Genomic DNA, 27,139 nt, shown 5'->3' with positions numbered 1-27,139 from the left:
CTGCGATGAAAGCTTTTTTTTCTTTGTTGGTAGGACACGATCATGTGGTGCAGATGCATACGGCTGAATCAAGCGCCGGTGCTTAGCTCAATGGTTAAGGGACTCGCCTTCGGAGCGTGAGGGAGAAGGTTCAAATCCCATTGCTGCGATGAAAGCTTTTTTTTTTTCTTTTCCGGTAGGACACGATCATGTGGTGCAGATGCATACGGCTGAATCAAGCGCCGGTGCTTAGCTCAATGGTTAAGGGACTCGCCTTCGGAGCGTGAGGGAGAAGGTTCAAATCCCATTGCTGCGATGAAAGCTTTTTTTTCTTTGTTGGTAGGACACGATCATGTGGTGCAGATGCATACGGCTGAATCAAGCGCCGGTGCTTAGCTCAATGGTTAAGGGACTCGCCTTCGGAGCGTGTGGGAGAAGGTTCAAATCCCATTGCTGCGATGAAAGCTTTTTTTTTCTTTGTTGGTAGGACACGATCGTGTGGAGCAGATGCATCACCCGAAATGTTAAAGTATGAAAAAATTTCGAGGGGGAGGGGGGTCAGAACCCCTTCCCCACCCCCTGCTTCCGACCCTGTGAGGGCTTCAACTTTTTCGACTCCTTAAGGGCATCTATTATGGCGAAGAAAACGCATCAGGGGAACCTCTAGCTCGGATGGAATGCATAGTAGGCCCATCGCTGCAAGCTGTGACGTCAGACAAAAGTTGGGCCTTATAATGGGTGATAAGGGCCTCAACTTTTTTTACCGGTTTTGGCCATCTACTGCGGGGAAGCCAACGCATCAAGGAAACCTTGATCTCGGAAGGAACGCATATAGGCCCATCGCTACAAGGTGTGACGTCAGACAAAAGTTGAGCCTTATCGTGGCTGATAAGGGCCTCAACTTTTTTTACCGGTTTTGGCCATCTACTGCGGGGAAGTCAACGCATCAAGGAAACCTTGAGCTCGGAAGGAACGCATATAGGCCCATCGCTGCAAGGTGTGACGTCAGACAAAAGTTGAGCCTTATCATGGGTGATAAGGGCCTCAACTTTTTTTACCGGTTTTGGCCATCTACTGCGGGGAAGCTAATGCATCAGGGGAACCTTGAGCTCGGAAGGAACGCATATAGGCCCATCGCTGCAAGGTGTGACGTCAGACAAAAGTTGAGCCTTATCATGGGTGATAAGGCCTCAACTTTTTTTACCGGTTTTGGCCATCTACTGCGGGGAAGCTAATGCATCAGGGGAACCTTGAGCTCGGAAGGAACGCATATAGGCCCATCGCTGCAAGGTGTGACGTCAGACAAAAGTTGAGCCTTATCATGGGTGATAAGGCCTCAACTTTTTTTACCGGTTTTGGCCATCTACTGCGGGGAAGTCAACGCATCAAGGAAACCTTGAGCTCGGAAGGAACGCATATAGGCCCATCGCTGCAAGGTGTGACGTCAGACAAAAGTTGAGCCTTATCATGGGTGATAAGGGCCTCAACTTTTTTACCGGTTTTGGCCATCTACTGCGGGGAAGCTAATGCATCAGGGGAACCTTGAGCTCGGAAGGAACGCATATAGGCCCATCGCTGCAAGGTGTGACGTCAGACAAAAGTTGAGCCTTATCATGGGTGATAAGGGCCTCAACTTTTTTTACCGGTTTTGGCCATCTACTGCGGGGAAGCTAATGCATCAGGGGAACCTTGAGCTCGGAAGGAACGCATATAGGCCCATCGCTGCAAGGTGTGACGTCAGACAAAAGTTGAGCCTTATCATGGGTGATAAGGGCCTCAACTTTTTTTACCGGTTTTGGCCATCTACTGCGGGGAAGCTAATGCATCGGGGGAACCTTGAGCTCGGAAGGAACGCATATAGGCCCATCGCTGCAAGGTGTGACGTCAGACAAAAGTTGAGCCTTATCATGGGTGATAAGGGCCTCAACTTTTTTTACCGGTTTTGGCCATCTACTGCGGGGAAGTCAACGCATCAAGGAAACCTTGAGCTCGGAAGGAACGCATATAGGCCCATCGCTGCAAGGTGTGACGTCAGACAAAAGTTGAGCCTTATCATGGGTGATAAGGGCCTCAACTTTTTTTACCGGTTTTGGCCATCTACTGCAGGGAAGTCAACGCATCAAGGAAACCTTGAGCTCGGAAGGAACGCATATAGGCCCATCGCTGCAAGGTGTGACGTCAGACAAAAGTTCAGCCTTATCGTGGGTGATAAGGGCCTCAACTTTTTTTACCGGTTTTGGCCATCTACTGCGGGGAAGCTAATGCATCAGGGGAACCTTGAGCTCGGAAGGAACGCATATAGCCCATCGCTGCAAGGTGTGACGTCAGACAAAAGTTGAGCCTTATCGTGGGTGATAAGGGCCTCAACTTTTTTTACCGGTTTTGGCCATCTACTGCGGGTAAGCCAACGCATCAAGGAAACCTTGAGCTCGGAAGTAACGCATATAGGCCCATCGCTGCAAGGTGTGACGTCAGACAAAAGTTGAGCCTTATCGTGGGTGATAAGGGCCTCAACTTTTTTTACCGGTTTTGGCCATCTACTGCGGGGAAGCTAATGCATCAGGGGAACCTTGAGCTCGGAAGGAACGCATATAGCCTATCGCTGCATGGTGTGACGTCAGACAAAAGTTGAGCCTTATCGTGGGTGATAAGGGCCTCAACTTTTTTTACCGGTTTTGGCCATCTACTGCGGGGAAGCTAATGCATCAGGGGAACCTTGAGCTCGGAAGGAACGCATATAGCCCATCGCTGCAAGGTGTGACGTCAGACAAAAGTTGAGCCTTATCGTGGGTGATAAGGGCCTCAACTTTTTTTACCGGTTTTGGCCATCTACTGCGGGGAAGCCAACGCATCGGGAGAACCTTGAGCTCGGAAGGAACGCTTATGGGCAAATCGCTGCAAGGTGTGACGTCAGACAAAAGTTGAGCCTTATCGTGGGTGATAAGGCCTCAACTTTTGCGACTGGTTTTGGGCATCTATTGCGGGGAAGCCAACGCATCAGGGGAACCTTCAGCTCGGATGTCTCCCATTAAAATGCACCATTGCCAAAAAACCCAAGCAATGGGGTATGGTGGGATGTTAGCTTGAATAAACGAACCGGACTCATTATCGCATACTTTCGTTACGCTGAAAACCATATGGTATGGTCCGTCATTTTGAAGCGTAAATATCCAGAGCGTCAGCACCCAGCGCACCTTGGAGGTACTTTCGATGCAGAGTGTATAAGCAGAATGAAGTATTATGGTGTTATTGCGGAGTATAGCGTTACAGAATAACGTCCGTCCCTCTGTCACGGAAGACACACACACACACACACACACACACACACACACAAATAATAAATAAATATGTAAAAGAAAATTCACCGAGATGCCGGGTTTCGAACCTACGGCCTCATGCTCAGAAGCAGGGCATCCTGTCCACTGGACAAATACCGGCACCTGCCAGAGGTGAGTATATCTGAACAATATAAATGTGTTGTATTGGCGATGCAAAAAAATTATAAGGAGATCACTTCTAAATGCGCAAGCTTTTTTATGCCGAATCAACGACAAAGGTATGTACTTGTACGTCCGTCTCTATGTCACATAGAGCGAATGATTGTAAATAAAAAAAGAAACTTTCTTGGCGGTGTCGGGAGTCGAACCCAGCCCTTTCGCTTCGAAGGCGAGCATCTTAAACGTTAAGCTACACACCAACACTTGTACAGCGCGTATGCATCTAAGTGATGTAACTGCGTTGTAGCGGCGATACAAAAAAAAAGATAATAATAAAAGGATAACACTTTCTGCATCGTCTCAACGAGAAAACTGCGAGTCCGCCTGTCCCTCTGTCACGTAACCCGATAATCACTATAAGGAAGTTTATGAAACAACGAAGAGCTCGTTTCGTAGAAATTCCGGTGTCGGCGTCGTCGGTTGTGGGCGAGAAATCGAGAAATATGAAAAAAAGAAAGATAAAAAAATTTCGGTCTTGAGCGTGAGAATTGAACCCAGGACTTCTGCGGGGCAAGCAGGTGTTCTACCGAAAAGCCACGCCCTAATTTGAAATTGATCCGGAAAAACACTATATTAATGTCATATTGCGGGAGGAGACTCCTTGACGCATGTAACATTGTGTGGCAGAAGCGTAGAATCGAATCGCGCCAGACGTCGAAAGATGCGAATTGCGCAACAAGTGGGAGTTTTAAAAGCCCACGCATTACAAAGCGCTCGTGCATAATTAATCATCATTATCATCAACAGCGTCAACAGTTATCATAGCATCCATCCATCCATGCACACGTCGCGAAATCCTGGGGATGGTTATTTGAAGGTCGCAGATTCGGTCCCTGCCGGCGGCATGTTGTCTTTTCGTCCCAGTTTAATTTCTGCACATATATACATCATAAACTACAAATAACGTCCCCTATACTTTCCAATGGACTGATTCTCTGTTGCTTCTCATTAACGCCGTGCCTAACAAAGAAAACGAGCCATTAAATTTCCCTTCTTTCGTTGTTTTTGAAGAGAGTTATGTATATATGTGAGCTCAGACTCACAGAAACACCATGACTTTTTTTTTCTTAGTACGACGCTGTGCCTCATTAGCATATAGTGATTCTGGCGCGTAAAACCCCAGAAATTGTTATAAGCGTGGAAAGATAGGTAATAATTGTTGGGGTTTTACGCCCCGAAACCACGATAAGATAATGGGATGCCATATTGGAGGGCTCCGGTAATTTTGACTATCTGGTTTTGTTAACCATGCATTTAGACCTAAGTTCACGGGCCTCTGGCATTCCGCCTCCATCAAAATTTGGCCGCCGCGGCTAGAATTCGATCCCGCGACCTCCGAGTCAGCACTATAGCACTAGACCGCGTGCGCCGTGGTTGGTACCATGGAAAGGCCGAAAGCAGTTGTTGCCTGGAGGGAGATATAGCATTTGCCACAGGAGATAAACGTGCCATGCCAAACATACGCTTTGTGCGTCTTGTGTTGTTGTACGACCGAACGCATGGGCCGGCGCTGCACTCTGGTTTCTGGAACTGGCGTTGCCCATAGATAGCTTTATCGCTGCACCTATGGATCCGGAGCGAGCGCCAGAGGGAGAAAATCTGCGGCCCATCCACTGCATGAAATTGATCGTACAAGCCTATGCGTGATGATCCTCTTGCGGCATTCCTTCCAGTGAACCTTGCTGCCCTAGTACCAGCAATCTTTGATTGCCGTGTTACCTCAGCTTCGCGAGCTCGCATTTCGGAGTCTCCGCTGGCACTTGGCCTCCGCTTCGCGAGCTCGTAACACTGAGTCTTCGCGATAGCGCGACGTCCATACAAATGGCTAGCGAGCTCATGCGATGTCGTGAATCCGCCGCTAAATTTGAAGTGCGCGCGCTTACACCCGATTGGTCGAAGCGAGATCACGTGACCTACCGGTTCAAGTAATAGACTTGCTAGGAATTTTCGGCGGACGCCGACTACTACGGCACAGGCTGGCCTAAGACAGCTGCGCTATAAAAAGATACCGCTGTTCTTCCTGGGCAATGCAAGGCATCAAAGGAAGCCAGACTGTGTACGCTACTGTGAAGTAATATTGCTGTCCACAAAAAGGCAATGATCAATCAAAATTTATTCCAAATATTTATTCCTTAATTAGCAAATAAATGAAGGGCCAGAGTGCAGCACACATGTACAATTAAATAAAGCGTTATTTCAAATTTGTTTTGTTGTTTACACGAAGGAACAATTACGGTTAACTGGTGTACAGGGCTGGCACGAGGATTTTTTTTAAGCGGGGGGGCACCCACGACAGGCGAGTCCCTACAGGGGGGCAGGTAGACTGCCAACTAGTACGCTGTGTTTTGGATATGTTTGCACTTGGGGGTGCGCGGGGACAAAGGGGAGGCAGACTTATGATTAGGGGATCAGCTGTCCCTCAGCTGGCGTCGCCCCTGATTGGAACTGCCAGTAACTATGCGAGGCTAAACTTACCTTTCTGAAAGCTTCTCTGTGGAATTCGACGATGTATTTCGAGAGATTCTGGGACATGAAACATTGCTTCCGGCACCTCAGCTACTGTCCACACCTATAACGTATCACTTACCGTGCTTGGAATTAAAGGAATCTCGAAACCAAGTTGACTTCAACCTTGTGTTTACTTACATTCATCAAGCTTTGAGAAGCAGACTTTGTTGTCACTTCCTTCTCCTGGACTTCCAGTCCCCTAACAAACTTCTTCGTTCAGAATCTTTAGTAATACCTGAACTAGTTTACCAACATTCATTTTATTCTGTAACTTAAGTTGCTCAGTTCGGTAATGATCTCAGAAGATGTCAAAGAGGTGTACGATATCAAACATGGCCCGCAAGAAGAGCATAGAGGTACGTGCAGTCCCAAATGGCAGATGCTTTTTCACCGCTTTAAACGTGACTAGTGGGATACCAGGCCTCATTATGCAATGCCTACTGTGACACAGCAGAGATGTCACTTCAAGGTAGCAAGATCGCATCTGTATCTACAGTTGTAGACTCGCCCATTAAACATCAGTATCTGACATTATCCAATTACAACTTTGAACAATATGTAGAGAAATAAACACTTCCACACAAGGGGGTGCATAGGGCAAGCAAAATATTGCACTTAACCTGCATGTCCAGTTTTGAGCATAGATCAATATTATTAAACACTGGGCATCGCTGGAGCAGATGTTTTGACAAGTGGTCTTGTTTTAAGCCCCCCCCCCCCCCCACATTGCTGTGATGACAAAACCACTCGTCGAAACGACTCCAGCAACACCCCGTGGTCAAGAATATTCATCTCTTGAAGCCTCCTCCATCTTCTGAACTTCTACCTTGTTTGGATTTCTGTCTTGTGAATGTACCATTTTATCTGAGCAACCTACAGTTCCAATGTCTAGTCCATGAATGACTTGCACTTATATAGAGCAACACTTTTCACCACCTTAACTGGTATGGCGAGCCCGGTTGTGCAGAGAAGTGCTTGACTAGTTGAGTGCCAGCAAGCGCTAAATAAGAGGGATACTAACACACAATTTATGTTTTAATTGCACAAATTGTAGCAACTACAAAATTTATGTTTGGAACAGAAAGAATGCGAACGAACACAGCAGTACAAGTTCTTTGACAAACAACACTGTTTGGAAACCTGCACATGTAGTGGAGGAAAAATATAGTATCTACATGAGAATTCACACATTACCGGGTGAAGACAAGTGGTAGTACTATGGACTGGAATGAACAACATATGGCATACCGATACATACTCTCAATCGGACAAGCCATGTAGAGACACTATGTCTTAGCAAAAGGAAGAAAAAGATTACAGTAATGGTAGAGGCCTAGAAGTGCTTGGTAAATGTGGAACAAAACTAGAAAGGAACATTGTACAGCAGCAGATGTGCAGAGCAGCAAATAAGCAACTTAACACAAGCCTCAATACTTCTAAGCATTTTAAATGATGTTTCACAATAAAGTCTTGAAATAAAACTTTGCACCTTACTAGACTGACTGATACAACTTAAGAAGTCAGCAGCATTTCCTACTCAAAGGCTGATGCGCACAATCCTGCACCCATGGGCACACACTCCAGGCTTGATGTCAAGAGCCAGACTGACAGTGAGGTTCGGTTATCTGGGCAGGGCCTCTCCAGTCTTTCGAAGTTGTATGTGACTATAGCGATCAACATAGATCTAACAATGTATTCACTGCATTTATCTTTATTACATAAACACATTGTGCACACTTATAGCTTGGAGGAAACTAATCTGGCAAAAAACAACTTAAGAACATTCAAAGGGCGCTAAACAACACGTACGTATGATTCCCTGATTAACAATGTCCACATTCTAGAACGTCACCAAGAACCAAACAGTCTTCACCCAAAAGGTACAGTACACCGTGTTGCTGCCACACTGTGCTTATTGTCGCCTGTATACGTTTTCTTCTATAAGCTTTTGTAGGACACTACAGCACCCGACTAAAAAGGTAAGCATTACACGCCATACATGTCGAATCAGACTCCCATCAGGCTGCAAGTGTTTGTTTTTGCCATAATTATGGCCCGCCCCCACGTACCCCTCCAGTCAGATTGTGCACTTTTTTGGCATATTGATGCTTTTACATGTTACAGGTGAAGCAAGACCGAAGCATGCAAAGTTAACTGCCGAGTTGGAACGCATATACCAGTGGAGGAAAATCGAAGGATGTAACAGGCACTTACTAGTTGTGGACCATAAGCAGGAAGATGTTAAAGTGTTAGCAAAGACCATATACCAATGCTCCGGACGCCCTCCAACCAGGATGCCCGAAGCGAACAGATTCCAAAGAAGTGAAGACTCGATCACCCCCATGTAACAATTGGCGACTCTTCAGCTGAACCGTTTAATTGGACAAATGAGAACCTGTTGAGTGCATCTGCACAACAACCTTAAAACCGAACCGAAGGAGCCACCGAGTTGAGTTGTGAATAGGTGACATGGAAGAGCGTGTCGCCCAAGATACGCAACACAGGTAAATGCATACACAGAAGAGCCTCTGCCGTGCAGATCGATAGATGAATCCGTACCAAGTTACCCAGCTTTCCATGCAGTTTAATGCAAAAGAGCATCAATATGCCACTACATGGCACAATATGAATGGATGCCTCTATTATGGCCAACAAACACATGCCGATGGGTCAATCAATCGCACTGCAGTCTGATATGGTGGTGAAACATGAGCATGATTGAAATGTTGCACGAAACATTAAACTTGTGTAATTTAATCGACAACATTGGTCCAATATATTTGACAGTCTAAAAACATGAGATGCACCATAAAGCGGCTGAACAGCATGCCATTATTTTTTGAGTGGTAGATTCTGAAAACCATCGAATTATCCTTCAAACAGCTCTGTACATTGTTAGGCTCTGTATCACCAGCACCGATGCATTGCACAGAATTTCGTGAACAGCTGGTAGCTCTGGGCAGATCCAGAGATCGCTGGCATAAGACTTGCTGGGGCAGGGTGAGCAGCAGTGCACCACCCACTTTTCATCCACTAGTGGTCACAGCGGAGCCATGATGAACAGCAACACGAAACAGTCCTTACATGGAGTAAAGATCGAAAAGGGCAGGCCGCAGCGATGGGCTTTCGTGCACGATACATTCCACAGAAGGCGAGCAAGAGGTGAGAACCCGAAGGAGAGTCGTGGACCAAGGGACGCCTTGGCCACAGGACAGGACTGGAGGATCATCTTGCCCACTGCAGGCACTGGCTGGACATGAAAGGCGATGTGGGTTCGGACATAGCATCCGCTGAATGGGATCGAGGGTAGAAAAGCTGCAAGGACACCAAGATAATGTTTAGACATCGTGAAGATACACAAGGGACACAAAGCATTGCAAGTTTATGGGGGACGCTATATTTGAGACAAAGCCGAAGTTCTGCTTAGCCTAGGAGTGGACAAAAGAACGGGAATTTTTTTTGCCACACATGGTAGAGCATTGAATGAGACATGCAAAGGTTGTGGGTTCAAATCCCACCAACCGAAAGGGTGATTTTTCGTCTGCTTTAATTTGCTTCAATTGACGTCACAATTGCCACACTACAGTTAAAGACAACAATGTCCCCTATGCTTACCCTGGGCTAACTGTCTGTTGGATTTATGTGGTGTTTAAAAAATAAATGAGTCCCTGAAAAAAATTCCCCTTCTTTCATTCATTCAGAGAGAGGGCCTCGCCCCGGCAGAGTCAATACGTTAAGTTAGCATACGAGGGTTTATTGGTCAGCAGCCGTCTCATGCAAAGATCACGTGACACCTTCTGGTGAAAAGAATGTCACACTCGCCACTTTAGCTAGAAGTGGTGCACTGGCTAACACTCCCAGAGATTACATGTACAGAGATCCCCAACAAAGTGGATGGGGATGTGCATATCATCATAGACTGGTAGAGCATTGGACGCGTAATTTGAGGGTTGCGAGTTCAGGTCCCACCAATGAAATGGGCGCTTTTTCGACCACTTTAATTCCTTTCAATTTATGTTATCACGCTACAGTTAACAAATAGCGTCCCCTATGCTTTCCTTAGCTTAATTGTCTATTAGATTTGTTAAGGTACACATAGCAACACATGTTTATGGGGGACACTATATGTACCAAAGCCAAATGCCTGCTTAGCCTAGGAACAGTGGCTACTTTCAGCCTCTGGAAGCTTTCGCAACCTACGCAGTTCGTTAACAGCAAAAATGCAGTTTCACAGTGGAGTGCCCCAGGTGTACTGGTATGCTCAATCTAGATGAGAGTCTAGTAGTTTCGAGTGTCAGTTAAATGTATTTCGCATAGGAAGTTTCACTACCTTCTGCCCACGAAACACCAAGTGCAGCAATAGTGGCAAGCACATGCAGGCGTAGAAATCTCATCTACAGTTAGAAAGCATATGTTATTTGCACATGACTTGACACTGCAGTAGACTGGTAGTAAAAGCAGCGCGAGGTACTAAAGTAGGATTCATAAATACAAAACTGTGACACAAAGCATGACAAAATCACGGAGGAACACACGAAACAGAAGCGCTGAACTCTCAACGGAACATTTATTCACATGCGTTGAACACAAATATATACCCATACGTGGCGACAGATAAAAGCCCTGTACCCATTCAGGTACTTATGTTTACAGTGTTCCTCAGTGATTTAGTCTTAGCTCGTGGTGCCCTTTTATAATTGTGCATTTATACCAACCAGTTTAATTGTCAGTCCTACTAAACTAAAATGGGAAGTGCAAGAACAGAAAGGGTTTGTCTAAAGTAATGAGACTGGGTCTGTTAAGAGGAATTGATCCGATCGGTACATATAAAGTTCTTCGAAACTTGGATACACCGCTTCCAATGCGATTCCCACTTTGCAAAGGCTCCCTGAAAGTCTGATGAAGCGACTTATCACAGATTGACAGCCCGTACAATAGTCGAAACTGACCTTTCAGGATTTTCTTGAGGTTTGCGCACAGCAAAAAGTTTGCCTGCTTCATGTCAGGGCTGCATCAGCCATAATGCGATCAAGAGAAGCCTGGAAGCTCAAGCCTGAAGGGCCAGTTTCAATGGTGTTCCCACCATTTTACCAGGCTGTCAGTCTGTGATAAGCTACGGCGCCCGACTTTTAGGGAGCCTTCGCTGCGTGGGAATCAATTGGCAGCGGTTTATATCCATGCACAAGGAGGCTATTTGGAAGAATTTTAAAAAGTACCGTTCTGATTAACAAATTCTTACCAGAAAACCACACAGATACATGAGACAGCAGGTACAGGCAAACGAACACACGGACATATTTCTGCTGACATGCACATGCTCTCGAAATCCATTATCAGTGATGATTTTGCGCGATGAAGTTGGACCAACCCACAAATGGTATTGCAATGCACCGGGAGTCTGCGCTCACACACATTACAAAATTTCCACTACTCTCCTTAACATGATTTGGCAAGACTGGATTTCAAGAGATGATCGTCCCCAATGCTGCAGAATATTTTATTAGATGAAGGCTTACTAGCGCTTGGCAATATGGGGTCATTCCACGCCGAACGTCCCAGCCATTTTGGCAACTATCTCACAATGTACTGAAAAAAAAATCGTGCCGATTTATTACACTGAAAACTGAATTGCTAGAATATTTCGGAGAGAAAAAGTTTTTTGGTCATGTGGGTACCTTCCAAATTTTCCAGAATGTCATCTGGGCGTTGTTTGTAAGAAAATATACTCTGAGAGTATTGTTTTTTTGTTTCAATACCAAATTTGGTTTAGATATTAAGCAGAGGTGTTCGTGTAAGCTGTTTAAAGCTTAATAATATTAGTGCAATTTTTCTGCCATAAACGCCTCCAGGAATGTTGCCAAAATGTTCTATGTTTGCATTTTTTTCATTGTGATAATGTGCCTTGTATGAATATATGAGTAATGAATACTTACTCTACAGAAGGTATATATTGCAATAAAAATATTTTCAGACCTCTCAAGTTTCTAAACATTACGAGAAAAAATCACGAATTTGCTTTCGATTGAGGTATAAAGCCGATTTTTAATTGGAGCACCACGTGGTGTAAATAACTCCTCAATGTGGACAAAAACTACAATTTTCTGAAATTCGCGATTTTTTTCTCATAATGTTATAAACTTGAGGGGTCTGACAATGTTTTTATTGCAAAATATACCTTCTGTAGAGGAAGTATTCATTACTCATATTCACACAAGGCGCATTATCGCAATGGAAAAAATGCAAACATAGAACATTTTTGGCAAAATTCCTGAAGGCGTTTATGGCAGAAAAATTGCACTAATATTAAGCTTTAAACAGCTGACACAAACACCTTTGCTTAATAGGTAAACCAAATATGGTATTGAAACAAGAAACAATAGTACTCTCAGAATAAATTTTTGTACAAATAACACCCAGATGACATTCTGGCAAATTCAGAAGGCACCCATGTGACCAAAAATTTTTTTCTCCCCGAAATATTCGAGCAAATCACTTTTCAATGCAATAAATCAGCACAATTTTTTTAAAATACAGTAGACTCCCGTTAAGACGAACTCGGAGGGACCGCGGTCATCTGTTCGTCTTATCAGGAGTTCGGCTTATCAGAAGTGCCCCCAAAAAGAGACATGCTAATATGCCAAGTGCATCCAAATATGTTACTTGAAACACTGAATGCAGTAGACTTACAATGTGGGGCAAAAATACAAGAAAAAGCATTTATTTGGCTCATCTAGGTAAAGACTATGCCTTCAAGCAGAGTATTTACACGAATCTTACGAGCACCCGATTTTCGCGTGTTCAAAAATAAAAATGCTCGTGAAGATATTTGCTACCACATTTTAATGATAAAACTGTAACACGCTCCTATGTTGACGATTAGAAAAAAAAAATTAAGAGACAAGCACAATTTTCCTTCAAAGAATGTAAAATTTATTGTCCTGGCAGTTCGTTTTCTTCTGTGAGCCTTTTGCTGGCTCTAAGATCACTTCTAAATACGCCTCGGTCGCGTGCTGTTGCCTTGACAAAGTCATTATACGCTGAGTTGCTTAAGAAAGTCTGCAAGGTTTTTTTCGAGGTCCGGATATTTTCCCGTTTTCGGCCCGTAGTAACTTTTCCTGATCGACGTGCAGCTGAAGATATCCCATCGGGCTACTCACGGTCACAAGCCTCGCCACGAAAAAGACACGACGCAGCTATATTCACTGTGCAAAATAGCCTTCCTTTGTCGTGCGCTTCCATAATCAAAATGGCTCATCACAATTTGCACTTCACTGGGAACAGATAGAACGCGTACAGGTCCTACGCGAACCAACGCGAATTGACCACAAAATACACGTGCTCGGCCGCCATTGTGTGATGGCGATGACAATGCACCTGACCCCTCTGACGGGAGTGCGCCGCGATCGTGGTTTCGGTTTCGTACTCGATTGTAATGCACAGACCATTTTTGTTCCTGTTGTCGCGTTCTTTTTTTTTCCCCACTCCCCTTGCATTCGCCCCTCTGACCACGGCGGAGGGGCCCCAAGCTCTTGTGTTCTTCTGTTCTCTTTTGTACTCCAGCTGGGAAACCGAAGAACGGGGGGGAATACAAAAGGACGCAATGGCTTGGGGGTCCAAGTTGTAAATCCCCCACTCTCTTTGTTGCTTTCTTTGCTGATAAAGCCCACACCTCCCCCACCCACAGGCTGGGGGTGAGAGGGTATTCTGGCTTTATCCGCTGACCGGTCTTCTTCGTTTATCTCGCGCCCTTCGCGTCGCGATTTGCTTCGCGTCTTTGCTCCAGGAAGTGCTTTTTTTTTCATCTTTTTGCTTTTTCTCGGTTGCCTGAATGCCCCACCAAGACTGCAGTGTTCGTTTCGCAGAATCGCTAGCGTTGTTGATCATCGCGAAAGTTCGTCTTAACAGAAGAGTACAGTTGGGTGGTTCGTCTTAAGCGAATTTTTTTTTGCATTGAGTCTATGGGAAACCAAACAAATGGTCCCGAGTTGTTCGGTATAAGCGAGAATTCGTCTTAACCGAGTTCGTCTTAACGGGAGTTCACTGTACATTTGAGATTGTCGCCAAAATGGCTGGGACGTTTGGCATGGAATGACCCGGCCTATGCAAACACATAGCCCACTAAAGCGTCACCAGAAAAAAAAATGTACTTGCCCGAGTCACTGCAGACCACCAAGCAGAGAGATCAAATACTCGTCTGAAGGATGCGCTACCAAGGAAGTTCGTGAAGCAAAGACTAGACGATGCACTCAAAGGACCGGCAAGATCGTCCGTTGCATGCACCAGATGCAGACGTTGGCAAGCTAGAAGGAAAAAGAGCCACCTGTTAACTATTGTGAGACATATGCACCTGTTTTACCAGTATGCACTAGATTTAGCACGAAGTTTAGAACACCACCACGTGACAAATTGAGATCAATTATAGATCACACATTTGAGATCACAATTGAGATCACACATTGCAAGGGAGTACAGTTATTTTGAGTAGATGACAGCCTGAAAATTAAAGGCAGATGCAATAGCACCAGTAGTATTAGATTCATTATTAATTAAAGCGGTGTCATAAGTTCCAAAACTTTTGCCAAGAGGCTGAGGCAATCTCACTATAATGGAAGTGTTTTGCAAACTTCAACTTAGCTCAAAATTCCTCCATCTCTTGATTAAAAAAAAAAAGAGCAGGGACACTGTACCCTGTTTTGAGTGCTGCGCTCAACTTGATGAAATGTCGAGTTGTCTATAGCCTTGATAAGCTTTTTTCCTCATTTTAACAGAAACACTATCTCTAGTAGTATACACAACTGCTCGAAATAACAATGCCGTGCCACTACGAATCCGGCTGCTAAAGGCAGTGTTGACTAACGCAAGTGCTCGCATTGAAATGACACCAACATGGCACGAACTGAAGACTAAACAAGTTTCCACATTGCTTAGCCCTAAATTGTATTTGATTCCGTATGGACTTTACCCTTGCTACTCAATGTAGATATACCTGCGCGAGTTATTGCAGATCACTCAGCAAAGGTCCACCAGAAGAGCGCTGTGGGTGCTAGCAAAGAGAAGAAACACCGTCGGCTGAGGAATGGTCTAGTGGCGACGTCATCTTCCGGGGAGCAAGGCGTGGAGACCTGCGGGATCGTCCCTCGCGTGTGCCAGGTGCAAAGGTTGGCAAGCTAGAAGAAAAAGTGAGCCACCTTCATGTTGATAGATCGATGCACAGGGCTGCTGGATTGAAAAGCCTGAAATTTGTAGCACTATAATGACGTATTCACAACTGCTCGAGATAACAGCATCATGTCGCTACGAATGTGGCCACTACAAATGTGGAGTGCCGCAAGCGTTCACATCGAAAGCACACCAATATGGCACAAACTGAGGACTGCAAAGAAAAGTGTGCATTGCTTAGCCCTAAAGTGTCGCGTCTGAATTCTTGAGCCCCATTCTTGTAAAAGTATATAAAACTGGGAAAGTGCGTAGGAATTCATTATGCAAAGTCTTCCAGCGCGCACACAACAAACGAAGACTTAAAAGAAGAAGACAAGTGCCGACTCAACGCTGTTTAGTGTAGTGGCAAGTGGTCTGACAAACACTCATCTTGTTTGTCACAGAAATAAACTGAGGCGGGAAACAGCCGAAGCCTTTTGCATGAAGAGATGTGCAAATAACTAGTACTAACTGAAAAAGAATCCACTTCTTTGGGTGCTACTTGATCGCTTTGCTGCTTCACGTTGTAGATTTTATTTTTCTGTGCACTTTTAGTTTTTTTTTTGTAATATCTTTGTAATATTTTGTGTATTTTGCTAATATTTTTGTAATATCTTGCACGCACTTTTGAGTTAGCCTGGGTGTGTATATGTGCGTGTACTTTTCCCCAATAAACTGAGTTGAGAGTGTGCTTGTTTTAGTCTTCTTCCCTTGCATCTCTATTCTTGTTACTCATTGTAGATGTACTTACGCAAGTGACTGCAGATCGCCGAGCAAAGGTCCATTAAGAGAACGCAGTGGGCAGCAGCAGGGAGAAGAAACTGTCTGCTGAGGGACAACCAAACCACAGACATCTTTGGTGGAGCAAGAACTGGATGAAAGACAAGGATCTGCGGGATCGTCCACTGCGTGCGCCAGATGCAGAGCTGCAAGAAAAAGCCAGCCACCTGTTAATCGTGGCGCAACGTGATGCACCTGTTTTACCGATACACACAACGTACTCGAGGTGGCTAGAGTGCACATCACTAGGGATGTGCGAATACTAGTAAATTACAGGTTCTAAGCGAATAATTTTGAATCTAATAGTATACATCACGTATTATAAAGAAAAATGAGCACATCTTTTGTGACCGAACCAACCTGCACAATATTTTTTAAAATTTGAATAAGATGTGCGAATGTCAATTCTTTGTTCTGAAGTGAAGTGGAAGCAACTCTGAAGAGTAGAAGAACTTGAATTTCAGTAGGATGCAAGTGATAACTGGTAAAATACGTCAAGTTTTAAAATTTACTATACTTGGATCATATAAGCTCATAAAATGCTCTTGCACTTCAAAAATGATTAATTGATGTGACTGCAATACTTTCATTTAACCTTGAAATGGGGCTTTGCAGCAGTGTGGATTTTTCCTGGACAGGTATTTTCGCGGCAGCAGAACTACTGACCGTAGTGAAACAACCTTTACAGTAAGGATACATGCAGTCTAATATACACCTATTAGTTTATTTCAAATACGTATTTCGAAATGTCGAATTTAAATTCGTGTCGAAGCAAGTTTGAATACTGTAATATTCGTTTGAATATTCGAAGTGCTCGAATATTCGCACATGCCTATAACCCTTTGTGACATAGCGTCCTCATTTGGAAACTCGATTTTTCTGTGCCCTATTGGCAAGGAAACTACTGCAAACCTTGAGCTGATGGTAAATTAAGAATTCTTGTTTCCTAAAGTTCCCTTTATATCACTTATGGTTTGAATATTTTCATACACGAATGCTTCGATGAAGGCAGTACAGCGTTTAACGAGACTTTGGACGTGTGGCGTTGCGGCAGGAATTAAGATATGTTTGTTTACCTTTTTGGAAATGGTCGCCGCCAGCAGATAGCTATAGCATGCGATTTGAGCGGGTCGTTGAATTCAGTCCATGAATAACTATAGCATTACTGAAGGTACAATAATTACGTAATTATTTACATTGCAATTAGGTGCTGTAAAATACAGTATTCCAACACTTCCACTTGCTTTACATTTGGTCTCCAGAACCTTGGCATCACATTGTGTAAATTTCTTCGCAAAGGGATAATGTAATGGTGCCCTTCACACAAGTAGCCCGAGCATAAGTGGAAGCTCCTTGAGCAAGGGGAAGCTATACGCAGTGGATAACACGTTAAATTACCATGGAACTTTCAAAGGTTGGCGATACTGAAAAGTATGGCGAGTGGCCATATAGAGTGAACATGCTCCACCCTTGCCAACCTATAATGGGCTCACCTGCCAACTTGGTGCCGCTAGTGGAGCTCGCAGCAATGATGGTTATTTCAGTGGTGCTTGACGAATTGCTGGCGGTGAGCCTCCTTGTCAGTGGTTCCTGGTTTTGGCAGTCCATGGTCCAAGTGTCACCGCCCCTTTGCAAAGCTGCATCGACACGTCTCATAGTTATCAAGTAGAAATATTTAAAATTCAAGATTTTATTTTCCAAAACTACGGCAAGGTGACATGCATGTTGGACTTGGGGCTCTATTTCATGACGTTCCCAATGTGCACCTAAAATTTACAACTACACGCTAATTGGCGCAACGCCGTAGCTGCCAAGCCACTGGGTGCAAGTGCCATGAAATGTCTGCGTGTTTCAGCACAGCTGTATGTGAACCAAGTCTAAGATTGTGCGAATTTTTAAAACCAGTGTCCCATAGCCTGAAAGGGGCCATGACATGGTCAGAAAATTTTTGGTTTTCAGCAAAAGATAGAAATAGAGGGCCTTTGTGCCTGTACATATATGAAAATGTGACTGCGAAACAATGTTTCAGTGCAAAATAAGCCCCGAAGTCACCGGCTATAAACCTGTACGACTGCCGGCAACTGCCATTTTGCCATGGCGTGAGCGATGTCGTGTGCTGCATGGAGCGGAGTCGTCATCTTCTAGCAAAGTTTCAGCAGCTGCGAACTTGTTTAGCTACGATGCGAAGCTGAAGAAAGCTGAAATAGCTCGACAGCATGCGCAGCTGGCTATGGAACAAAACCGTTCGCCGGAATGCCGACGCTCGCAAAGCGAGCAGCTTGTTACGTCACAGTTCACAAGTGTACCAGTGTTGCTCGACCCTCAGTACGCTCTCGTGTTTATGAAAATATTCAGTTGTCAAGTAGGTGCTCGATCAAATGCACTGAAACTTCGCCAGCTTGTTTGTGGGCGTACGAGGATGAACCCACATGGCACTGATTATAATCGAAAATTTGGTGTCATGGCCCCTGTAACGAAAGGTTTGTGGTGCCAACTGCGAACAAGAGAAGACTAGATAGGACGCTGAGGCAAAAACCAGTCAAAAAAGACGCCGGACAAGGGGAAGAAGCGACACACACCGACTGGTCGTTGTGTGTGTCACTTCTTCCCCTTGTCCGGCGTCTTTTGACTGGTTTTTGCCTCAGCGTCATGTGCCAACTGACCCAGACTTCGACGTTACTGCACTACAGTCAAACTTCAAAGTGACATCTGCCATGAAAATACTTCGTTATATCCGAAAATTCGTTATAAACGTTATTTGTAACATTGTATCTTTGTCAAGACTATTCTTCAATTACTTCGTTATAACCAATTCGTTATATCAATGTTCGTTATATCGAGGTTTGAGTGTAGATAGGACGCAGGCGTCCGTCTTCTCTTTCCTTGTCCTCAATTTGCGCTACAAATCTTGTTAAGCTATGCACCAGTTCGCCTAAAAGTACACTGTGCTAAAGCATATTCCCATTGTCATTCACTGTATTGCTCGAAGTACAAGAGGTTCTCACGCGAGGCTGTGTTGGTTGAGAGGATGTCAACCAGGAAGACCCGTTCAGCGCCAGCAGGAAGTACGATGGGGGTGGGCATATGTCTGCTCTCCTGGTGCAAACGATGAAGAGAGTAGCCGGTTGCACAGGTTGAGGACCTGTAATGTCATGCGAGGCAGTTTGTAGTCCTGAATATGCGCAGTACTATCACGAGCACTACGACAGAACACACGAGCGTGCGGCGAATGACATCGAACCACAATTTGACACGGGTAACACTGAAAAATAAAGTGGAAAGGGTCATGCTTTTTCGTGAACTCACTCCCATCACACGTCCAGTTTAAAATGCGCAAAATGTGACAAGGGCTTGATATTGCAGCACCTATTGTAGCACACACACAGCAAAGCACCACTTTTTAAAATCTATTTTGACGTATCCCGATTTTTTGCGTTACACGCACACAAGCGAATGGAAAAAGCGGTATTTCACACAGAGCTTTAAACTTCCCACTATAATTATTGCTGGGGTTTAACGTCCCAAAACCACAATATGTATAGACTGCACAGAGCCGCACTCTGCTTGTCATACCCGCTTTATACTCTCGAGTGGCCCGAGATACACAATCAGCTGCAGTTTTTTTTTTATCGGCAATAGCGAGGCAGGTGTGCCAACATTTAGCAGAACCGCAGCACCCTTTCCAGTATGTTTCCGACAGTGGCTGCCGCAAAGCTCCCTGCATTGGGTTTGTGAATTGCCTTGCGCTCGCGTGTTCCTGCACGTACTGCTCACGATTGTACTTCCACTCTTACAGGTTTACAGCATACATTCGAGAGGTTGCAAAGAGGCCACTGAAGGCCAGACATCTTGCCTGAACAAGATTTGAACTGTCTCCCGATGGCACTTGAACTTATTTGACAGCACTCGAACACTGGCTCTGAGGCTTGTATGGACCCACGCAGGAACATGGCAGCCACCTTGCGTTGCGCATGCTAATATGGCCACCGGGAACTGAAACGACAGTTGGGGAGAACGCTTGAAATAAAAGTGGAAAAAACATGGTCGATGCACAGCACGTACCAATCCCAACTGCGAGGCCTACGGGTGATCCATGCACGGTCTTCTCCAAGGTCAGGATCACTGAAGACCAGGCTTGAAGACAAACCGGAGGGCAAGCGTGACCATAGAAATGAAACCCAAACCGTAGAAGGACAGGGACTGCAATATAGTAAGACTTAACAAGCGTAGACCCGAGAGTTATAGAATACGAAAAACTCACCTGTACATCCATCGCGGCATGGACACTATTCACTGGGGCTGCTGATACAAGTCTATGGCATTTAGTTAAGGCGACAACAATTAAGCAGTCGAGAAAACTTAACGCCGTCTTGCATCCACGGACGCCACGTTTTGTACCAGAATTAACCGGCACGAAACGTTGGCCGGGAGCGCAACGGAATCCGAAGTGGGCCCTCCTCCCGATGAAAACGCAAGGGGACTTCCAAAAGCTACAACCTGCCTAGTGTTAGCTAAAGCCTGCCTAGTGTCCGCTACACGACTTGCCACACGACTCGTGTGGTGACAGTGGCCGCAGCAGGACTTAGTGGGTGGACGATTGCGAAGACAGGTACTGGCAGAGTACTACCCACCGAATGACAAGCACCGGCAAGGTAATACCCACCTATGTTGGTCTTTACAGTCCGGCGCCAGCCTCCTCAAGGACGTCCTGTACGCGACCTGCCTAGGGTAAAACTGTCGTGTTTGTGAGTGTTGTGTTGCTTGTCCTTTCGCTGCGGCCACGACCTGCCATTAAAGACGCATACGACTTCAGGTTTACAAAGCCCAAAGCTATATGCGCCGCCACACCAGCTGGTCCCCTTTCGGTTTCATCCCGGAGAAGAGCCGTCGCGGCAACAACTGTGCCAAAGTTTAGCTACATCGTTCCCTGCACGATTAACCTCAAGATTCGATGGCACAAAAAACTGGCAAGTGGCAATGGTCGTGAAAGCATGCCACCTTTGCCAGCCCTGTTACTCTCACACCACACCCTCACCAATTCTATGTCGATGGTGAAGCTGGTAACAATGACTGTCGGTGTTCTGTTAATTGCCAGGGAAGCAGCGCCATCCTTGTCCATGGCCTCTGGTTAGCAGCACGTGGCCCTGTTAGTCCCCACAGTTTTGCAGAGCTGCAACAACACACACATGTTGGTTATATTATCACATTCTGAAGTCTTGCAATCCATAACAACAATACGATTACAAGGCACACCGCCTATGGCAGAGAATGGTGTACAGTTCACGTCATATCATCATCAGCCTGTCTACGCCCACTGCAGGGCGTAGACAGGCGTAGACACGTCATATACAGCAGCATAATTGCTACTTTGAACACTTGCACGAGAGCCAACCTTCGCTTTAGAGCCAGATTTGCTCTAGTGGCCACATTTGCTTGGCTTTAGCAGACAGGTTGCTCATAGAAGTAATTATACTAGTAATAGTAAACAACTTTACTGAGGTCCTGAGGCTAGACAGGGAGGGACCTGTTAGGTATACATTCCTACTCAGCCATTGGTTAGTCCCATGTCTGAACAGAGAGAGTTTATACTGAAAAAAAAATGCCATGCATCAATCTGCGAGTACTGTACGTCGCTGCGTTTCACCTACATCAAAATGCAGCATCCTTAGTTGGGAATTGAGCTCATTTCCTCAAGCTTAGAAGCACGACACCTTAGCTGCTAAGCCATCACGGCGGGCACCAGTCGTGAAATACATTGCGTACACGCATTGCCCGAAGTATACGAAATACTCACGAGAGGTACTGCACAGCAGATGGCATGCTCCAGCCGGGGAAGAACGCCGAATCAATTTTTGCCAGAAGCGAAAGTTGACAAGCTGAAATGACACAGGAACAGCCCGTTACTCCCGACAGTTCGTGAGGCAAGAGCACTGCTTAAACTTACGCGGACCAGTGTAGGGCGGTGTTGGTCAAGACTTCATGCGCAATAGTGCAGGACACCTGCACTATTATGCATGACCGTCATGCAAGACTCTTCATTCGCCTCATTCGCTCAAGCGGATGAGACGATGAAGAACATAGGATCATGCGACCTGCAACAGATGGGCTACTCGTTAGAAGACCGAAGCACACACAGAAGACATGATAGAAATTATGCCATGGCATTAGACTCAAAGGCGACAGGGCATGCACATGACCTGCAGTCTTTCACGTCCTGTCTTTCCAGCACTAAGGAGTCATTTATAGCAAACAATCAACTAGCCCAAAAACCTGTACTCCTAAAGAATGATAGGCACTCACATGAGCACTGTTCCAGAAATCTTGGGTCAGGGAGAGGACTGACCAAGGCAGCAACCATGTATGTCTGGGCGAGAAATAACAGGGCAAAGTTAACATCGCAATGACACAAACTGGAAAGACAAGGACTGTAATAAAACCGACAGTAATCAACTGACAGCAGTCATTTTATTATTATTATTATTCTATTTTCCATCAATACAAGGGTTGACTGAAGGAGTGAGACAAAGCGAGGAGCGCTTGATGATGGTCTTGCACCTTTTACAAGTTGGCAGCAGCAGGAATTGGACATTTGCAATTGTAGTGCAAGAAGAAAAAGACTTGACTATTATTTAGGCAATTATTCTTGGGGTTTTAAGTCCCGAAACGATAAGAGTACTAGAGACTAGTGTAGGGCACTGGAAATTCCTACCACCTGGGGTTCTTTAATGTGCACCTAAAGATTTAACTAGATTACTAGATATTAGAATCTAGTGACTACTAGATTCAGCACAAGCAAATTAATGCTGACAAGAAACATGACAGACGAGACGAATGCAGGAATCTACAAAATAGCAAAAGAAAAGAAACCAACCTGGTGGATGATGATGACATGCCGATTGACGTCTACGCTGGTTCTGAAATGCAATAGGCTGACTACGGGTGCCGCATTACACCCATGAAAACCGCATTCCAGATGGGTCTTACCCCCACGACGGAAACCCCTAACAGCTACCTGCCTGCCTGCCTAGTGTTCGCTAAACCTGAAGCTATCACGCGCACTTCCGTCGTGGGAGAAGACAGTGACCCTCGCCAGCCTGGTTAGCAGGCTCACCTATTTGATGCCGATGCTGAAGCTCGCAGGAACGACGATCCTTGTGGCGGTGCCCGATGAGTTGCCAGCACTGAAACTCGTTGACGATGGCCTCCTCTACTGTTGCTAGACCCGGCGGCACAAAGTTTGTAGAGCTGCAACGTTAGAGGCACTGGTCACCGATGTGAAACAAGTTCCAGCGTTTGAGGAACTAGAACCATGATATGTTTACAGGACACTGTACTGGGAGCCTAAGTTGTTGCCCTCGAAAAAAAAATTTTTAGGGTAAAAAAGTATTTGTCCACGAGTGTCTCGACACATGCAGTAGCTAAACACTGACGTTTAATCGTGAAAAAATGGGTGTGCAAGTACAGACCGGAGAAGAGAACACAAATGCAGATCGTGTCCTCGCTCTCTTCTGTGTTCTTGTGTCTGCAGGCTCACCATTTTTCAGGATAAATTCTTACCAACTCTCTCAACTTTCCATTGCTCAACAAGAAGGATTAACGTCTTATTGAACATTGTAAGAATATTGGCAGTGAAATTCACTACCAGATAAATCAGTCATTACTACAAATTTGAACTGACTTGGTAAAGCTCATTGAAAGTAATAACTAGACATATTGGTGACAAGAGTTTACCATTATTTAGCTGGAAACTGGTTCACTAATGTTAATAAACGTACTACTTTGTTGGTACGGTTATTACCATTAGTGAAACAATTGCCCCAAAAATAGGTGAACGCACATTTGGTTCGTATGCACCGTTCCCATTGCCATATCAAGTCTGTTCTATTAAAGAGCATAGCCTCAAATTTGAAAGCGACACAGTAATTGATAAATTCCCATTAAATAAATGCGAACTAAAAAACCAGAACAATAATCTAAATGTTGCTGGAATATTCTACCTCGTTATGATGGGTTGCTAATGAGTGAACTGAAAATAAAGACGTGTTTGCATTGATGTGCCTTTATTCAGAGTGTGTAGTTATAGCCGGGTCACAATATAGAAAGAGAACAAAAACAGGCCTAGAAAAATTGTACAACTGCACATTAGCTGTAGTGGGTGTATGTAAAACCACGATGCTTTCAATACTAGCCATCATGAAACTGGTAAATTTTTTAAATTTTATATATCGCTAACACGTCAGTTATGAAAGATACAGGCCACCTCTGAATAACTTCAGAATCAAGCACTCATTTCGCGCTGAAGTTAGACTGGCTTTTTTTTTTTCAGAGGAAGAATTCATTGACAGTTTGCCAAAATTTTAAATAAAGGTGTGCTCTAGCACCGCTACTTCAAGCACTTCATGCCGAAACGAACAGATACACTGCTGTAATTTGTTTATCGCCACATCATATATGGCTTCCCGATCTACAATTGTTGCAGAATAAAAACTGCTGCTCACGCATGAGCGTGGTGTAGTCAGTTCGAGTGGGGAGAGAGGCTGCGACTTGTAAGCAGGAGTTGCCATTGCGAGGCACCCAGCTCAATTGTGCAAACCTCATTTTGTCAACAAAAACCTGTGACAAGTTGAAGCCATGCTAAGTGCACAGATGAGACAGTCAGCAGGTGCCGACTTAACCTCTGCGCCAGCTAGGTCGTGAAGACCATCAAACCATCCAGCATGGTAAAACTACAGTGCGGCGATGAACGAATGCAGCCGTGTATCAATCAAGGTTTGCTCTGAAGCGCCCGAGCCTAGGCATGCGAGCGCATGACTATTGAATATGTCCCAGGCTTTGTGTTTTCCTCGGTCAAAAACAAAATAGTGAAACCTTCTGCAGAAAATGACCGCTCGATTCCGAGGTAATTTGGCCGGCCTACAAGTTTGACATGTTAGCGATTCAAGCAGGAAGCAAGAATGAAAAAGGCAACATACCAAGTGATGAGAAATACTGGCTCTAAGCACACAACTACGGCTAATGCTCCGATGGTACGCCTTTTCTAGATGTATTCTTTAAAATTACTGTCAAAGCAGGGGGGAAACCCTGGTATGGTAATGCCAAAGACACATACAAGTCTGTCCATTACCAAAAGCACAAGATACAGTAAAGTGAATTGATATGGCAATGCCTTGATGCTAATCAATAAGCTAATTAGTTCAGTTACTATGTTAAACTTGCAGATATACGTGTTCGGATAACAAGGCACAGTCAAGCCCAATACGAATTGCAACTTGTAGCCGGTGGTTAAAAGTGGCACCAATGAAACACTGCAGCGCAAACAAATATTAGTTAAGGAAACACCTTAGATTACTGGTATTGTATAAACCAATGTAACATCTGCCATTGTCACTGAGGCTTCATCAGCATCAGCCTGTCTACGCCCACTGCAGGGCAAAGGCCTCTCCCATGTTCCGCCAATCAACCCTGTCCTGTGCTTTCTGCTGCCACGTTATACCTGCAAACTTCTTAATCTCATCTACCCACCTTATTTTCGTTCTCCCCTCACGCGTTTGCCGTCTCTTGGAATCCAGTCAGTTACCCTGTCAGACACCAGTCAGACACCGACCACCGGTTATCCTGCCGGACGTGCTACATGCCCGGCCCATATCCGTTTCTTCTTGATTTCAACTATGATATCCTTAACCTCCCCGTTTGTTCCCTGACCCACTCTGCTCTCTTCCTGTCTCTTAAGGTTACACCTATCATTTTCCTTTCCATCGCTCGCTGCGTTGTCCTCAATTTAAGTTGAACCCTCTTTGTAAGTCTCCAGGTTTCTGCTCCGTAGGTAAGTACCGGTAAGATGCAGCTGTTATATACCTTCTTGAGGGATAGTGGTAGACTACCGTTCATGATTTGATACCATTAACTGAGGCTTAGGGTCCTTTGAAGGAAGGCCACCATGTTGCAACGCATTGAACGAGACTACACAGAGGCACGAACGCACGATAAACCAGAACAAACACACCCACAAAATTCCAAGGCTTCCACGCTTCCGACGAGACTCATTTTTAAAGTCTCGGCTCAAGTTACATGGGACAAGCTATTCCAGAAAAGCAACAAAGTCACGATCGAGAAAGAGGTTCGACAAGATACAATCCCTATTGCTGCGCACGATGTCTGGAAGGACGAGTGGCTAGATTGGAAAGAAATAGGCAGAAAGAGTAACAATATTTTAGCAATTTACAGTTTGCAGACGACACCGTACACTTCATGAATGACTGCAGCCAATGGGAAATGATTGAAGACGAAGCGAAAAAGCGTAAAAGCAGGGTTGAAGCTCAACATGTAGAAAGCAAAGATAATGCTAGGTGGTATATGGTGAGAGAAAAGTGCGCGTTAAGCAACTGTACCCTAGAAGCAGTAGAAGAGCATGTATAAGCTAAACGGGGAGCATCATGCAAAGGAAGTTCACAAAAGATTAAAAATGGACTGTTGCACATACGAAAGGGTTGCAGCGCAAGCACGGTAGTGCTGAAGGAAAGGTGTAAAAGCGAGGAACGGAAAGCAAAGATACAACACGAGTGCTGACTACCAACCGATTTATTGTTCAGGACACATAGTTTGTAGAATGCTCCATGGGCGTAGTGTACAGCCTTCCTTTAACGTGCAGGCGCAGTTACATAGGACAGACTGGTCGTTGCATAAATAAGAGGTTAGGAAAACATAAGAATGACCTATGCAAAGGGATAAGTTCCAACCTTGTGATGCATTGCAAAAGTTGCGACTGCCAGCCTCAATTTCAGGCCGGGAGTGTGTTGGAACGCCATAAAGACCAACTAACAAGGGAATTCACTGAGGCGTATCATATTAGAAAATTTGACGATCAATGCGTGAGCCAGCCTTCGGTGGCCTTGCATGAAAAAGAATTCGCGCTTTTGGATAAGGGTTAGTGTGTTAATAGTTATCAGTGTACCTTCGTTTTATCGGACATTCCACCGAAACATGTCACGTTACTGTACATGCGTGTCTTGAACAACAAATCATTTGGTAGTCAGTGCTCGTGTCGTCCCTCTTTGCGTTCCTTGCTTTTACGCCTTTCCTCCAGCACTACCGTGCTTGCGCTGGAACCCTTTCAATATGCACCTTAACCAACTAGCCCAAATAGCCGTTCTTGCGCACACGGTAGGCATTCTCAACTC

The 27,139-nt window shown here is 45.0% G+C and overlaps 1 protein-coding gene across 10 annotated transcripts in view; it reads right to left on the bottom strand.

Moving 5' to 3' along the window:
* Positions 1–6,822: 6,822 nt before the first annotated feature.
* Positions 6,823–27,139, bottom strand: part of LOC119374803 (uncharacterized) — a 122,248-nt gene continuing 101,931 nt past the window's right edge. For 5 of the 10 annotated variants that reach the window (XR_007417929.1, XR_007417926.1, XR_007417924.1 and 2 more), the window contains one exon: positions 6,823–9,299. Coding sequence is in view for 3 of the 10 variants with exons in the window: in XM_049420344.1 (XP_049276301.1) it covers positions 15,028–15,151; positions 15,934–16,108; positions 17,456–17,599; positions 18,938–19,104; positions 19,849–19,921; positions 20,025–20,223 (882 nt within the window). In the remaining 7 variants the exon portion in view is untranslated. Of the gene's footprint in view, positions 9,300–14,131; positions 14,285–14,970; positions 15,152–15,933; positions 16,109–17,455; positions 17,600–18,937; positions 19,105–19,848; positions 19,956–20,024; positions 20,933–27,139 lie in introns of those variants that run through there. The other 5 variants (XR_007417923.1, XM_049420344.1, XM_049420346.1 and 2 more) reach the window with 5 other exon arrangements.

The sequence above is a fragment of the Rhipicephalus sanguineus genome, chromosome 11, assembly GCF_013339695.2.
Source record: "Rhipicephalus sanguineus isolate Rsan-2018 chromosome 11, BIME_Rsan_1.4, whole genome shotgun sequence".
NCBI classification, from domain to species: domain Eukaryota; kingdom Metazoa; phylum Arthropoda; class Arachnida; order Ixodida; family Ixodidae; genus Rhipicephalus; species Rhipicephalus sanguineus.
Note: the sequence above shows the minus strand (reverse complement) of the source record. Positions and strands in the feature narration are given on the sequence as shown.